General features: G+C 52.7%; 1 protein-coding gene across 1 annotated transcript in view; it reads left to right on the forward strand.

Annotated features, from left to right (window-relative positions):
- Positions 1-13,831, forward strand: part of Gpa33 (glycoprotein A33) — a 36,884-nt gene extending 23,053 nt beyond the window's left edge. The window contains exons 4-7 of the mRNA XM_076547919.1: positions 4,758-4,913; positions 11,061-11,180; positions 11,842-11,977; positions 12,421-13,831. Coding sequence (XP_076404034.1) covers positions 4,758-4,913; positions 11,061-11,180; positions 11,842-11,977; positions 12,421-12,553 — 545 coding nt within the window. The 3' untranslated portion in view covers positions 12,554-13,831. The remainder of the gene's footprint in view (positions 1-4,757; positions 4,914-11,060; positions 11,181-11,841; positions 11,978-12,420) is intronic.
- The last annotated feature ends 3,028 nt before the right edge of the window (positions 13,832-16,859 follow it).

Raw genomic sequence — 16,859 nt, forward strand, 5'->3', positions numbered from 1 at the left:
GCGCCTTTCCTGGAGCTCACTTGGTAGCCCAGGCTGGCCTCGAACTCACAGAGATCCGCCTGGCTCTGCCTCCTGAGTGCTGGGATTAAAGGCGTGCGCCACCACCGCCCGGCTCTCCCTCTGCCTTTTACCTTCCACACCAACCCTTCTTTTTCCCTGCCGCATTCATTTCTGAAGAGAAGGGAAGGGAACTTCCAAATAATATTCAGATTCTCGTCTTACCTCAATCAGTACTTGCTCCTCAGAGGGCCAACCGTGACTGCCATAGGTGATGGGTCTTTCCAGTCGCCAACTCAGCTTACACTGTAGTCTTCCCATGCCACCTCTAACAAAGGCACCGTCACCAACGGGGAAATAAATATGTCCCAAGATACCTTCCCTTTCATGGGAGAATTGGTTTGAATTTATAGTTTTGGAAGGACCAGGAAACTCATCTGCTTTAGTTTCTGAGTAAATGAGGCTCAGGGAAGAGAAAGGAAGTAATTGCCTCAAAACTAGTTACTGGGGCTCACATTTTAGTGAGCACCTTGTCTATGTCCAGTATTATGAAATGTGCCCCCCCCCCTCCTGGGAGGTAGCCACTTTGTGCAGGAAAACAATGGATCCTTTCTTTCTTTTTTCCCTTTACACTACCTGGCAGAATTTCTTTTAAATTGTGTATGGTAGTTGCTGGACTTATAGAAAGCACTCTAGTGTGTCGGAATATACAGCAGCACACACTAACGCTGCATAAAGAATAACCAAGACCTCTTCCCACCCTGCCACTCTGAGGCAGCCAGTGGTAATGCAGGCAGGCGTCCTTCCAGCCATCTCCCCACATTCTCTCACGGTACACCAGGCACTCACATGCTTTGCTCTTCCTGTTGAAGAAGTGAGATAATATAAAGCACTTAGCGATTTGCTTCTAGACAATGCTCCGTTGCACACCTCTCCAGGCCAACACACGCAGACCTGCTGCGAGAGAGTACATTCCGTCTCATGGTTGCACAATGGCTTACTCAAGTGTTTCATACTGCTGGATATCGAGACTGGTTTTGTTGTTGTTGTTGTTGTTTGTTTGTTTGCACAAACAATACTCAATATACCCCTCTATCTCACTTTGTGTGTATGCATATATAAAAATCATGCATGCATATACATATAAGGATTATGTATACACAGACACATAAAGTTTGCGTTCTTTAAATACCTGTCTGCCTTGTCTTTTGGGCAGAGGATTTCAGCGAGTCGAAAGGGAAGTGGCAGGAACCCCTATAAATCTGAAGCCTGATTCTGCTGGTCCTCCAACCACACTTCTGTCCTTACACCAAGGAGCAGCTACTTCTAAAGAGGAACAAATTAACCTGAAGAATGAAGGACACAAGTTTTACCTGGGAATATGGAATTCATTGAAACTAATCTTTCGCTTTAAAAAAAAAAAAAAAAAGAGACCATTTTTTTTTTGTCCTACATGCTAATAAACCCAGCGAGATTTTCTGTGAAAAGTTTTCTTTCTCTGTGTTTTTATAGTCAGATGCTTTTGAAAGGAGACAGGCTTTAATTATACGGGCGGCTTATTTTGGGCAGGCTAGCAGGAAACTCCCCAGCCTTAGCCTCTAGGAGCTAGCCTTGTCTAGCTCACCTCCACGAAGTTGCGAAGCTAAAAAGACTTCGAGGCCTGTGTGCCAGGTGGGATCTTTGCTCTGGCCTCTGGCGCCCCCTGATGTCTTTAGAAGGAACAGCCGGCATCGAAGAGGCTTTGGAGCCCGGGCGTTCACCTCCATCCTCTATCGCCCCTCTCCCAGTAAATGCACAGGTAACATCTACATGTTACTTGTAAAACAGGCCATGTGAGGACAAGACCCCCTCTCCCACCAGTACTCTTAGTCCCCGCACGTGGGACTCTTTGAACTAGATAGGATTCGAGGGCCCAACTGTTTGTGATTGGCGCGCAGGAGATCTGGAGGCGGAGGGCAGGGGTGCGCCTGGGATGGGGTCAGGTAGGAAGTTCAGGGCCTGTGGTCAAGAGCCTGGGGCAAAAGCTCTCAACGTAGTCCTCCTGAGAAGCAGGTCTCCCTTGCTGGCCATCACCTCCGCTTCCTTCCGTGGGCAGTTTCTGGAGTTCCTTGCCTTCTTTGCCAAGGAGTGGAGGGGTAAGCCGCCTAGTCTTTCACCGTGTCCATTTGCTTTTTATGCTTCAGTAGCTAGTCTCCAGAACTCTCCTTCCTGCCTCTGTCCCGTGTCCCCGTCCCGCTCCTTGCAAAGAAACCCTAGCTCAGAGAGTCCCACTGCCCTCCACCACTTAATCTGACAGGGCATGTGGGATCTCGCCGCTGCCGAGCCTCCTGCTAAAGGCATGCCTGAGACTGGCTAGGTAAGGGCACCGCAGGGTACCACAGTAGGGCCCAGAAGAGAAAGGGAAGCCCAGCAGGAGTACCCAGAGGGTAAGTCCACCTCCCCTGCACCACCCCCGGGGCTGCTTGCTGGCCCAGCAGGATGCACAGGAGGTTGACAATTAGCCAGCAGCTGGCAGGGTTTCTGCCCACCTGCTCCTGCGGGCCTGTCTTTGATCCTCAGAAGCCTGGCTTTTGTTTGGCAAGAAGGGAGTGCCTCTAATGTGTCTGGTGGTTCCCTACCTGCCTGGCCCAGCTGTGTTAGCAGATGTCAGGCACTCCTAATAATAGCCTGCCTGTTTCCAAAAAGAAAACCTGCAGCTGCTGGACTGGAAGAGAAAGGAGAGGTAGGGACCATTCTTCCGGCAACTTCCAGGTGGGCTAAGGCTGGCAGGAACCCCCGGGATGAGTGGCCGAAGCAAGCCATCCGAGCGGGCATGCCATGAAAGTGGAGGGACAGGCCCTCTACCCGAGGACATCAGTGACAACTTTCCTGTGTGTGTGCTCCCTTCCTCGCCCCTAAAGATGCTTCCTGAGGTCTCGTGGATCCTTCCTGCTTCCCCTGCCTAGCGTGCTCATCTCTGCCTCCACCTTCACCATGGTGACCTCCAGGTCACGCCCATATGAGGTGTTGGGTCACCATCCTCTGCTCCAGCCGTCTTGTCCCCTGCTTTGTCTGTCACTGTTTCATTGTCCTTTGATCCTCCATTGGATTCCTTGACTCTCTCACAGCGTCACCCCAGTGCCCAGCATCGGGAGGCAGAACCCGGCTACCTAATAACCTTTATAGAACCACCCACTTCACCCAATGTGACGTTAACAAGGCTGAGGGAAAGACCCAGGCTTGGGGTATCAAGGAGCCAGGGGACCAAGGACAGATGGTTGGCAGTGCCTGCTGGGGCTTATAAACATTTTCTGTGGCCTTCCTTGATCACGTCGGCCCACTCCATCTCTTCAGTCACATTCGCCACCCACCCTGCACTGCCCGGGGTCCGGCTTGCTATCTAGCTGCTTGTGCTGATTCCATTTTATTAGCAAAGCCGGGGGAGAGGGCGGTGGTAGGCCCACAGAGAACGTTCTGAAGGAGCTGCAGCCAAAGGCTGCAAAGACCATCTAACCTAGTGGGAGGAAATCCTGGCCCGCTCCAGCTCACAGCCCACCCTGCCCTTATGGTTCTAAAGCTTCATTAAAACCAGAAAATGCAAGGGGGAGGGAGAAGGTGTCCAGAGGGAGGGACTGGGGGGGGGGTAAACATGATCAAAATATATTGCATCCATGTATTCATTCATGTTTTCAAAGAATAAAAAATATTACACCATCCCCCAAAAGAAAAAAAAAAACAGCATTGGAGATAATATTGTGATCTCAGACCCTACAATTTCCCTGTGGCCCTTTACAGGTCAGGCTCGGTGGCCCTTTACAGGTCAGGCTCGCTGTCCCCTAACTTTGGAGGTCAGGAACACTGTGATCCGTGCCCAGTCTATAGCAAAGAGAGCTCCCATGGGTCAGCAGAGCAAGTCCTGGGTCTGGAGTCAGGAATACCGGGTTCTAGTCCCACCTCCGCTAGGACCCAAGAACAAGCGTCCCTTCTGTGTTCATGGCCCCCGTCTGTAGAAGTCTGTAGAATGGCCGTGCTGGCCATGTTTAAACTCCCACAATTCCAGAGAGCACAAGAAGCCACTACCAACCAGCCTGTCCAGGGGACTCTTTCCCTGGGTGGTTTGTTTGCAAACAAACTCTACACGACACCAGCGACAAAACCAAAGCGATTCTCCCGAAGCTCAGCTTGGGGAGCTCACGATACCTAGCTGAGTTACACGCCAAGCGTGGGTGAGCCCACGGCAGCCACAGCGCGGGAATCACACCTCAGCCCGGACAGCGTCTCCACGGCTGTAGAGACGGACAGTGCCCCCTTCCGTGAGCCTTCCACAGTCCGTGTACTCTAGATCGCATCAAGATCATAAACAGTGAGGGCAGAATCACCTACACATGGCCACGGCGCAGGACGGCTGTGGCTGAAGCTGGGGCGGGGGTTTGACAGCCGTCCTGAGCCCCTCCTTCCGTGAGGACGTGTTAGCACCCCGCAAGCCCCGCCTGAGGGTCTCGGAGAAGCAGTCACCGCTTCTCGGATGAAGCTGACACTGTTAGGCTGGGAAGAGGGCGCTAGACCACACAGCCTCCGGGGGCTGCCGTTTGAGAGGGTGAGATGACAGTGGATATTTTGAGGGTGACTTAACTTTATAATGTTGACTCTCACTGCCTAGCTATGAGCTTCTCTGCCTGCTTGCCTCTCTCGGTGTGTGATGGGAGCGGTGGGTCGATAGCTAGATACTGGGGCGGGCAGTAGTTGTCCCCATGCAACTCACGACTCTCTTTCTTTCCCAGTCGCACCCTCCGTCCCGGACTGCGGCATCCAAGGGGAGCCGGTGATTGGGAACAACATCAATCTGACGTGCCTGTCTGCCGAGGGCTCTCCCACCCCACAGTACAGCTGGTCGAGCTACAACACCCAGAACCAGCCTCGGCCAGTCGCCCAACCAGGTGACAGGGGCATCAGGGAAGGCAGGTGTGCCCCACATACAGGTGTACCCGACTGGCAAGGGCGACCAGAGGAGACAGAGGCTGACCGAGCTATCAAAGCCCCCTTTCCCCAGTCCCGTCCTTGGGCTGATCGTCCCTCAGAGCGTTACCCATGCACCTCACAGCTGCCAAAGGCTCGGGAGAAGCAGATGATGTCTGTTCCCCACCCCCCACCCACCCCATCCCGCCATTCTCTAGAGGAAGTGTGTCCTGCTAAGCCTTGTGCGCAGAAACACTGGGACTTGCTTGTTCTTTGAAGCACTATTAAGGCCTAAAGCCCACTTTTGAGGTAGGGAATCTCCTAGTCCCCTTTCCCATCCAGACCAGTCCCTCCCAGACACCACCACAAACGCACCATGGACTATTAGGGTCCTTGGTCTCAGGACAGGCTGTGGCGGATTTAGCCCTAGTTGCCCGGAGACCCATTTTGTACTGGGCAGCCGATATTTGACCTTTAGGTCAGGAAACAAACTAGAAGGAGGAAAAGGAAGAGATGTAGGTGGGAGAGGAAGAAAAGGGGGGTGGGGAGGAGGAGAGAGACGGGGAGGAGCTGGGACTGTGTAAACACCCCGCTGCCTTTGTGGCCACCTGTGTGGAAATCCCCTGGGCTGCCGGAGTCCACCAGCTGCCATGGCGGCACCAGAGAGCTGAGACAGGAACCGAAAGGTTCGAAAGATGCTTACCAGGTTTAGCCTTGAGGTCTGTGTGTGTGTGGAAATGGAACAGAGAGGTGAGAGCAAAGCCTGTGGGTGGGCACCGTAGTCCGATATTTCTTTGGGCCACCAGTTTAATGATAGACTCATTATTAAAATATGAAAACTTGACCTTAGCTTAGGCTTGTTCTCAGCTAGCTCTCATAGTTTAAATTAACCTATTTATATTAATCTACGTTCTGCTACATGGCGTCATCTTCCTCCAAGTACAGCATGTTTGACTTGTTTGAGTCTGCTGGCAAAATTTGCATGTCTAGAGTCCTCCTCCTCTTCCTCCCTCTCCTCAGAAATCCCACCTGTCTCTCCTGCCTAGCTCTTGGATGTTCAGCTCGTTATTAAACCAATTAGAAGATGCCTTAGGCAGAGATACATCTTTACAGTGTAAACAAATACTCCACAACAGGACACACCTATTTTGAGAAGCTGACCTGAGGGAGGAAGAACATCCCGAACCCTGAGGAAGGCCATGGATGAACGCCCCACTCCTTAGGTTTCCATCAAACCAGAGTGGATTTTATCATGCTATTACTCATTTGGAGGCCAAACAGTAACTCCTTAAAAACAAAGTTAGTAGCCAGGCTGGGCGGTGGTGGCGCAACGTCTTTAATCTCAGCACTCGGGAGGCAGAGGCAGGCGGATCTCTGTGAGTTCGAGGCCAGCCTGGGCTACAGAGCAAGATCTAGGACAGCCAGGGCTACACAGAGAAGCCCTGTCTTAAAATAACAACAACAACTACAACTCCACAAAAGCAAACAACAGTAACAAAAAAACCAATAACAAAATCAGACTTAGTAGAACTCACTTGACTCGATGTCAAAGGGATGATGCAGTGTGAATTCCCACAACCTTCTAGCTTTGCTGGCATGCTTCTGGTTTGCTGATTTTAAAAACATTTTAAAAATTGCGTTTGTTTAGTGTGCACATATGCGCAAGTGCACCACAGTGAGAGGTCAGAGGGCAACTCGTGGGCTTCGCTTCTCTCCCATCACATGAGTCCCAGGGACTGAACGTGGACTCAGGTTGTCCGAACTGGCCGCGGGTGCTCTCACCCACAGTCGCCTCACTGGCCCCTGCATTGCCAGTTTTTGATTGTCTGGGATTTTTGTTGGAATCACCTGGCACTTGTCCTCAAACACTGTGGTCTTCTGTCTCTGCCCTCTATTCTGTATTCATGGCCCGAGGACACAGTGATGTGTGACTGTCATCTATCCAAGTGTGCACAGGGGGGTCCAGGGCCGGAGGTCGTGAGGTCATGAACCGCAGTAGCTGACATACAGTGGTGTGTGAGAATGTGTGAGGGATCCGGGAAGTTTTCTTCACGAAGAGGATGTGTGAGTTGCCCTGTGACCTGGTGCTTAAGAGCAGCCAGGGGTTTGGATCCTGGCCATGCTGCTTGTGACTTTGCTGTCTGTGCCTTTGTCTCTACATCTGTCAAATGGGCACAGCACCAGTGCTCCTCTCAGGCTGTTGCTGCTGTGAAAGGGGAGCCAAAGTACGTAAAGTGCCAAGATCAGTGCGTGGGCAGCTCAGGACTCAGTCAGCTCCAGGTGTCGTTAACTATGTGCAGCAGGCCCTTCAGAGGGGAGAACAGCATGGGAACCAGGCATCAGTGGGGCTGAGGGGTCGGATGCCTGTCCACGCAGAAATGATGGAGAGGGGCCTGTGTGTCGGCCTAGGAGGTCGGACTTTCCCTGTAAGCAATGGGCTCCTCCTAGAGGCCCCACAAATGGGCACCCAAATCACAGCTCCCCACCTCCACCACAAGAGGTTGTCAGGGGCCACAATTTAGTTTCTTTACCGACTAAAAGTGGGTGAATCCTGAGGGCGTGGGAGGAGGTTAAAGCAAGATTTGCTTCTCTGCTTTATCCAGCCCTGAGTTCAGATGTTCTCGTCTTGGAATTCAGGCCCAGAGTGACAGAAAAGATGGTTGCCGTGGTAAAATGTCTTGATGAGAGCAGCTGGTCACACTGCATCTGCAGTCAGGAGGTGTGGGGGGGGAGAGGCAGGAACACACACACACAGAGACAGACAGGCAGGCAGGCACACACACACACACACACACACACACACACACACACACACACATGCACAGGGGAATGCTGCTACACAGCTCCCTTTCCCCTTTGTATTCAGCCCAAGGGATGGCACTGCCCACAGCTAAGGCAGATCTTCCCACCTTAATCAACCTGGACTGCCCCATACAACCATGCCCAAGGCTGACTTGATCTGGAGTGCCCCACAGGCATGCCCAGAAGCTTATCCGCTAGGTGGTTTTGATGCAGATTGGCAGTATTAACGATGGCCGTGATGATCACCATGCAGCCATGTGTCTGGACAATGTGATGGAGGCAGGACGCCCTTCCCCAGGCCTCGTGTTCCCAGAGTGCCCTTCAGAGAGAGCCCAAGAGTCCTGTTTTAACTTTGTAGCTGTAAGTCACTCACAAGTTCCCCGATCCTGAAAAACAAACAAAACCACAAAACAACAACAACAAAAAACATAACAAAAGCTGAGATGGTGCTATTACCTTCCTTGAAGTAAGAGACAGTTTCCCACAGGAGGGCTCTGAAAATGCTTTAAGAACTGTGTTCCAGGGAGTGAGTGTCAGGAGTGGAAGGAACAGGAATTTGGAAGGAGACTGGAACACTTTAGGGGAGGAGGTAGTGAGAATAGTGAGGGGTCCACCCCCACAGCCTGGGATGAGAGGCTAGCATCCAGAGCTTACTGACCAGCCTTGGTGGGAGGGGACAGAAAGAGCAGATCGGTATCTTGGGGTGGTCAGGGCTTTTTAGCGCTTCAGCAGAAGACAGACGACTGTATGCATCCCCTACACTGACCACAAGGTGTCGCCATAACAACGGGGAACTGGGTTTCTGACACTAGTGGGCTCTTTCAAGAAGGGAAGGGAGCCTGGGATCCCCAGTTCAACCAAAGCCAATTGGCGGCATGGGGTGAGCGCTATTTCATCCAGAGACGTTTCTAGAACCCATAGTTTGCCTCAGAGACTAGGGGAAGGATGGTGCTGGCTCATGCATCAGGAACCCCCATGATCCCACCCCTAAGCAAGGCCTAGAGCTGCCCCGGGGTGCTGTGGACACCCGATTCTCACTGAGCAGCAAGCACACTTTCCAGGGGACTCTGGTGCCAGCACAAGGCCTCCTAAGCACACCTGGGATCACTGAGCACTCTGTAGACTGTTCCTTCAAAATCCTCTTAAGAATAACCAACTCTATCAGGGCTGGAGAACAGGAACATTAATACTCTGAATGCCAATCAGGGGTTCCCATTGCTCCCCGGCATAGTAAAACAGCTGCAGGCCACACCCCCGAAACTTCACAACCATAGTGATTTCTACACTTGCTTTACTTATGGACAACTCTTCAGTATCCTATACAAACATCACATGTATGTATACCAGAAAGCACTCAGGAGCAGAGCTCTGTAATCCAAGGCTGTCACGGTTTACAGAAAATATTGCTTTGAGCTTTCAGGGAAGAATACGAAGAAAATGGTGTATCTGTGAGAAGAGGAGGAGAAAATAGTATCAGTAAGCTGCGATTAAGGGGGATTTTATCTTATTCTCTCTTCTTTTAGCGGCTTCCTCTGACCCCCAGACAAGAGTAAAACCCTTCACCGTGAGTTCAGATACAGCCTCCATTTTGAACCATAACCACTCAAAAAATCACCATTGTTTCATGTGTGTCTTCCTTGGTGGACTGGATAAGCCGGAAGGGCAGAAACTCTCCTCACTGAGGAGTCCGGAGCCGTGAGGGTGACGTAGGTGTTTTCAGTTGGAAGTGAGTTGACACAATAGTTTTATGTCATACACGGATTCTTACCTTAGGCATGCATTGTTTTTTACAGTGCACACGTGTTTTTTAAGCTTTTATTTACTTATTATTAGTGTGCATGCACATGTGTGTGCACATGTACATACCAGTATGAAGGTCAGAGGGCACCTTGCAGAAGCCAGTTCTCTCCTGTGGAGTTGGAGGGGGGGATACTTGCTTGACAATACTTCCCCACAAGAATGGCGGAAGGATGAGACAACTGTGATCGGGAGAGATGGTAGGACATAGAGAACTGCCGAGCATGGAGGTCGGACCTTATGTGGGCTGCTCCTTGGCTTTGCACGTGGGAAGCAGCAAGAGAGGACACCGGCAGGATTGCAGGACCAGAGCTGACGTTTGTCACCATGCTAACAGCTCAGAACGCAGGGCCGGGGTGGGGGGAGTGCAGTCAGTAAAACGCTTGCCACAAAATCATGAGGACCTTGGTTTGATCCTCAGCAGCCCACATAAGAGCTGGGCATGGCAGCGCCTGCCTGTGATCCCAGCCCTGGGAAGGGAGAGACAGGGCTCCCCCAGGGCTCGATGAACCTCCATCGAGCAGCCGAATCAGTGCGCTCCAGGTTTATCGAGAGACCGATCACAAAAAGTAAGATAGAAGAGAGACTGAAGACACCTGGTGTTAACTTCTGGCCTCCACATGTATATGCATATGTGCATGTATACATATGTGCACGCACACACCTACATGCACACACACACACACACACACACACACACACACACACGAGCAGGCTACTGAAGATTAGAGACAGCCTCTGAAATGTCTGCGGGGTTGGAACAGGTCCCTGGGGGTGGATGGCAACTCCTGGCGGTAGCAAGGTCCTGATGAGGCTGGCCCCCGCTGTCAGGACCAAAGGTCTCTGAGAACAGGACACACACAGGCTGTCAAGGTTCAATCCCACGGGATCACGGATTCAGGGCGAGGCCTCTTGTGAGGACACCTGTTCCCTGGGCTCAACATCGGCTGTTTTCGCTCTCACTTCCCAGATGAGGCAGCCGCATCTGAGGAACTAGACAGCTAGAGGGGTGACAGGGGAGAAGGAAGAGTTTAAACTGGCACTGTCCCCCAGCTCGCGCAACACCCCCCAATAACCCACAACCCTACACCACACACATCACATATACACATTTCCCCGCAATACATATATTTGCCTCCCAAGTACTTACTGCACGTCAGGCATCCTGCTGGGCACTTATATTTATTACTGACACCTCATTTTAGGATCTCAAGTACCTTGCCAGGCAGGTATTGTCTTTTCTACTTAGAGATGAAGAAATAGGTTTCAAGAAGGCCAAGTTACTTGCCAAACACATCACCAAGTAAGTGGCACCCAGGGTCCTGGGTGTGAAGCCCTTCGGCACTGTCCACCTGCCATGTTGACCCCCCAGTGACCTTAGAGGTGATTTCCCCTACATCACGGATTGGAGTGACTGGCTCAGAAGGGCCCGGTGATGAGTCTGTGCCCCCCGGGGCCCAGGCCTCCCAGCCCCAGGCTGTGCCTCCTCCACCACACCACCGTCTCTTTACCGGCTGCCTTTTCTTCAGTCTCAGGCCAGCCCTTGATTCTGAAGAACATCAGCACGGAAATGGCGGGTTACTACATCTGCACCTCCAGGAACGACGTGGGGGTGCAGTCCTGCAACATCACCGTGACCCCCAGACTCCGTAAGAGCAGGGTGGGCAGGGGAGGGTACCAGGCCCAGAGGTGGCTGCTTGAGGCCCATGGGAGGCGAATGAGGTGGTTGCTGTGACCCTGGAGAGATGACTCCTGGCTCAGACTTTCCTCTCACTGAGGTCAGCCCTGCTCCTCCAATGCTTTGGAAATTGAGCCTGGGACAGACTCCCGGAGACCTCTTCAGCCATGCCTGCCTCGTGGGCCACTCAGGGAGTGTGGGAGAAGTGCCTAGAACCAACGGCCTTGGCCTAAACCCTAGTCTCTTTTTGTGGAGAGAAGGGAGACCACAGCTATCTCACGCAGAAGCCAGAAGCTGGCAAAGCTGACCGTTAGGGAGCCCAGTATCAGAATGCTCCCTCTGTCTGTCCTTGCTTGCTCCTCTGTCCTTAAGCGGGTCCTCAGATCTGTCTAGTCCCGATCTTCCAGGGCCACGACCGAGTGTTACCCGAGGTCTGCGGTCATGGCTCCCTAGGCTGGCAAAAGAACTGGAATGGCCCAGAGGCTGGGAGGGACCAGCCTGCTGTGCCCCACACGGGTGCTGTGGCTCCTCACCTCCATCCTGGCTTTCACCTCTGTGGCCAAGGGTTGAGTCCGGGGCGGTGGCGGCCAGAGCTGGGGCTCAGGAGGTACAGCTGCCCCACCCTCTTGCAGCTTCCATGAACATTGCGCTGTATGCGGGCATCGCGGGGGGTGTGTTGGCGGCCCTCATCATCATTGGCATCATCGTCTACTGCTGCTGCTGCCGGGAGACATCGGACAAAGCCGAGGCCGTGGAGGAGGCGAGGCCGTAAGTGCGCTGGGACAGGCGGCCCCTTGGGAGGAAGCCGGTGGGAAGATGCACCCCAACTCCCCAGGCACGCCCGCTTAGCACCTGGGCCCACACTGCCGTTTCAGTCTTTCTCTGCTGCAGTTGAGGACTGAGCAACCCACCCAAATCAAGGGCGGGACTGTAGTCCTGCGCTTGTCCCCTGGGCCCACGGTTTGCATCTCGGGACAGGCCTTCTCGTGGCAAGCTGAGGGTCGGGTAGAGGCTGACACACACATGCTGCTTCCCCAGGCTCCTCAGCCCACGAGTGGAGTGTTCTTCTGAGATCTCACTGCACACTCGTAAACCAGCGCTGCAGCAGAGTCCCATTGCAGCCCAGGGGTGGGATGGTGGTTGGACCAGTGAACTCTCCTACCCCATCCCCACGAGGATTAACCTTCTCTTCTTTCTCCTCTGCTCTGTAGAAACCGAGCCGCTTACCAACAGCCTCAAGCGAAGCGGACAGAAATTTCCAGAGGGAGGGACGAGGAAGACGACTACAGGCATGGGGACCAGCGGAGCTCAGGGCGGAGCTCTCCCGAGCAGCCCTTCCAGTGAAGGAGGCCTGTTGCCCAGTGGGAGAGGAGGACTGGGGCCCAGCCTCCCGCTGCTGGCCTCTTTCCTCTCTGGCCCCATAGTCCCGCCCCTCCCCAGCCATCTGTGAAACACATCTTCGTGTGTGTGTGTGTGTGTGTGTGTGTGTGTGTGTGTTTCTGGGGAGCATCATTGGACTGGCTACATGGGTCCTACCTGTTACCCTGGCAACCACACTGAAAGAACCCCTCCTTATTGCTCTACCTGACTCAGGACCAGTCCTTCCTCCCAGATCAGACAGCACCCCGCCACCCCACCTCCACCCCGCCTCTCTTTTGGCTGGGCCCCACCAATATTGAGCAGGGGCTACTTCTATTCAGAGCTCCCCATGCAGACAGTGCCAACTTCAGAAGTGTGGGAGTCTGCCCTGCCCACCACGCCCAGCACTCAGGGGAGAATGTGTGGATGGGCTTGCACTCAATATTTTTTGTTAAATGAAGGAAAGAAATCAAGGATACAGTGGAGTCCCTGTGATTTACCCAGCTTAATTGTGCCCTCCATGCTTGGGGGCCATGGTGGGTGGCCTCCAGCTTCTCCCTTGGCCTCATCTCCCTCCATATGGCTCCTGCTCCCAGACACACACACCTTCTCAGGACCTCCCCCAACACAGTTCCATCCCTGCCTGTCAAAATCTTGCCTGACCTTACAGCCCACCACTCTTGGACCCCAATGTTTTTCTTAATCCTGTTGTGACTGCTCACTAGGGAAGCAGCAAAGTCACTTTGTCCTGCATCCAGACCTGGGCAGCATGCACGGCCATCAGAGCGCTACTTCCTGCTGTATTAGGGTGGGTGCCCCTGGAGCAGGGTCTGGGCAGCTTCATCTGGGGCCTTGCCCTCCTAGGCAGGGCTTTGCCTCCTGGTTGTGACTTGGTAACCCCACCCAAGCCCTTGTCTGGTAAGGGGAGCAGACTGATTTAAAATGAGCCACACACACACACAAGCTTTCTTGCCTCCCACCCCTGCCTGGCCATTGGCCTCTGAATGACAGCTGAACCTCACTGCCCTGCCCTCAGCCCCCCTACCCCGACCCCTACCCCTTTGGTAAGTTCTTTCACTTTCCAGGGCTCAGGCCAGACTGGTGACTCCAAATGTGTTTTACTATCTGGATCACCAGAAAAAGCAAGTGTATAAATCCCCTGCCCCTGCTGATTTTATTTACATGTATATTTTTATATAATTTGCTGAACTCTTTGTTTCCCTCAAAATGTTTCCTTATCAATAAAGTTACCAGAAGAAATTCACTTTTCTTCGTTCACTTATCTTTTGTTCATGCCAAGTATACCTACTGTCTAGCGGGCTGGGAGGCAAGGCGACCAGGTGGAGAGTCTTTGGGTTCTGTTACTTGTGCCCAAGGTAAGGGCAGGCAGTAACTCTCAAGGCTGTCGGAGACAGGCTAGAGCTCAGCCTGGTTGGGGAGGTGTGCTCTGAGAGCCTGCAGGGTCAGAAGATCTAGCAGGCCTGGGAGTCATCCGTGCCTCCAGGATGGTGACAGAGATGCCCTCGCCTGTGACATCCTACAGTGCCCCTTCTGAGGAGATGGGCAGAGAGCTCTCTGTCACAGAGAACTATCTATGGTGCCTCTCCCGCAAAGCTTGGATCTATACTCAGTGCTCAGCTTGACCCCAGACTCGTGAGACACTTTCAGGGTCATCTCCTTCATGGCCCTTCCTGTGGAGCCCTGTGCTTTTCCTGTGGCAGCATCTGTCATATGGTGCTGCCATGACCTGGGTATTTGTTTTCACCTCTGCCTCTGCCTCCAAGACTCATGAGCATAGGAACCAGCCCAGGTGGGCATTTGGTAAGGGCTAGTTAAACAGGTAATGGTAACTGTCACAGTGTCTTGCTCAAGGGCTGCTTTGAGGAGCCACTGTCCCTCATGGTTCATGGCCCCACAAGCATGTCTGGAAGCTACTCGGCCCTCGGTGGTCCTGTCCCCCAAAGCCCTCCATCTCAGCTTGGGTTTAGGGAAGAGCACAGGGGAGAACAGAGTCTACTTCAGCACGGACTTTGTGAGTACCTGCGATGCTCTGTGCTGCTCCCAGGGGGTACTGAAGAGCTGGCATCCGTGGCAGGAAGCAGACACGGGAACAGTCCCATGAGACGGGGAAGGACTGGGACAAGGCGGGTGTGTGTTGGGGTGTGGGGAGAGCGCGCCTCGGGGACTAGGGATGATTGGAAGCGGAGGTGACACTTGGGTGCATCTTGACAAAACAGAGCGGGTGCTGACACTGTCCTCCAGTGCAGGGCTCTATTACTTGGGTGTCAGCTTTCATTATCAGTTGGCAACACTACAGATTCCTGCTGAAGTCATTTCAGTCCAGCAACTGCGGCAATTAGATTGTTGTGGGTTCCCATACAGCCACGGCTAGCCTGGCCCAGGTGCTCTGAGGCCCTGGGTGGGTGCTCAGACGGGCCTCCGGAAGATGCAATGCAGTTTATAAATTAGCTACTCTTCAGGGGCTGATAATGAAGTTGCTTTTGTGGGTGATAAAGTGCCAGGTCTCCAAGGCAGGGTTCACAGAGCCTGGCACACAGCAATGGCAAGCACTAAGGCCGCACTTGCCCTGGATCAGCAACTGTTGTCTGCATTTCCCACATCTCCTCTGTGCTCCTCACAGCGGCAGTATGAGGCAGGTACTGTCTCAGTCAGTGTTCTATTGCTGTGAGGAGACACCGTGTCCACAGCAACTCTTATAAAGGAAAGCATTTAACTGGGGGCCGGCTTATGGCTTCAGAGGTTTAATTCATTGTCATCATGGTGGGAAGCATGACAATATGCAGGCACACATGGCGCTGGAGAAGGAGCTGAGAGTTCTACATCAGGATCTGTAGGCAGCAGGAAGAGAACAACCCTGGGCCTGGTTTGGGCCGTTTAGACCTCAAAGCCCACCCCCAGTGAGACACTTCCTCCAACAAGGCCACACCTCCTAATCCCTCTCAAGTAAGGCCGCTCCCTAATGACCAAACATTTAAATCTATGAACCCATGGCTGGGAGCGGCATTCCTGTTCAAACCACTGCAGGTACTTCTAGTATTCCACAATGTGGAAACTGAGGCATGGCACATCAAGCATTTAAAACACAGAGTGTCAAGTTGCTATTTCCACCTATAAACTCTTTGTCCACCTGACTGGGGCGTGTTCTCAACTGCTTACTGAGTATGGAATCAGAACAAGAGAAGTTGGCCGCCTTCAAGGAACTCTCATCGTCTATACCAGTGCTTACAAGCAGACATTGTATCACCGGTGGAGATTCTAGAAGCTTCTCTGGTCTCGGTTCTATCCCTGTAGATTATTTCAGGCCCCTGGTTGTCTTCACAGGCCGTCTTGCTGAGCAGCTGGGTCCTGTGGGCGGAGCCTCTTTGGCCCCGCCCCCTGTGTTTGCATACGGGGAATGTCTCCCTTCAGGTCTCAGGTCCATTTGCAGGGGACCCAAGCTGGTGTCTGCGACGGCCCATGTGTACTGCGCAGCCCCAGCTGACCACGTTAGCATCCTCTTCCCTTTTTTTCTAGTCACACACTTTCTTCAGACTTGAGGAAACCTTCCTCCAGTTCCAATGAAGTCGGCCTGGCCTGGGAGCTCCTTTTTATGGGTGGATTTCTGCTGTGATCAGGGATGCATTGGTTTTCAAGGTCATCTCAAGTGGGCACTCTTTCCCTGATTGCCAGGCTGTTGAAAGGATTTTTGCTTCAATTAACATAAACCAAACTGCTACAGAGATGGACTTGAAAATTGTAATGACTGAAAAAATCAACAGAAGTTACTTTCTCGCACACTAACAAGTTTTGAGGTGCTCAAGGTCTCCATCTCCTGTTTGTCTTTAAAAATCATTTTATTACATATTTATTTAGTTATTTTGTATATGCAGGGCAGAAGTGTGGAGGACAGAGGACCACTTTCAGGAGTTGGTTCTCTCCTTGTCTCATGTGGGATCCAACACAGGTCATCACACACCTTTACTCACTCAGACGTCCATTGATCCTCCTGTCTGCCTAAGAGGGGGTGGGAATAGTCCACCCTCAGGGACCAGGAGTTGTTTGCCCCCAGCCAGCAGAGGAGACAAAACACACAGTAAAGGTCCAGTGGCCTCTTTGGACTTTGGTCCTGAGGTGACCACAGAGATTCTGCTCAGGCCACATGAGTCGCCACGTTACCCCGCACACCAGGAGGCAGCAAGATGCCAACTTGTAACCTTGACATGGGCAGAACTGGCTGTGGGTTTCTGCCACCATTGCTTTATTCCAACCTCCTCAAACTCTTCATTTCACA

This window comes from Peromyscus maniculatus, chromosome 11 (genome assembly GCF_049852395.1).
Source record: "Peromyscus maniculatus bairdii isolate BWxNUB_F1_BW_parent chromosome 11, HU_Pman_BW_mat_3.1, whole genome shotgun sequence".
Classification (NCBI taxonomy): Eukaryota; Metazoa; Chordata; class Mammalia; order Rodentia; family Cricetidae; genus Peromyscus; species Peromyscus maniculatus.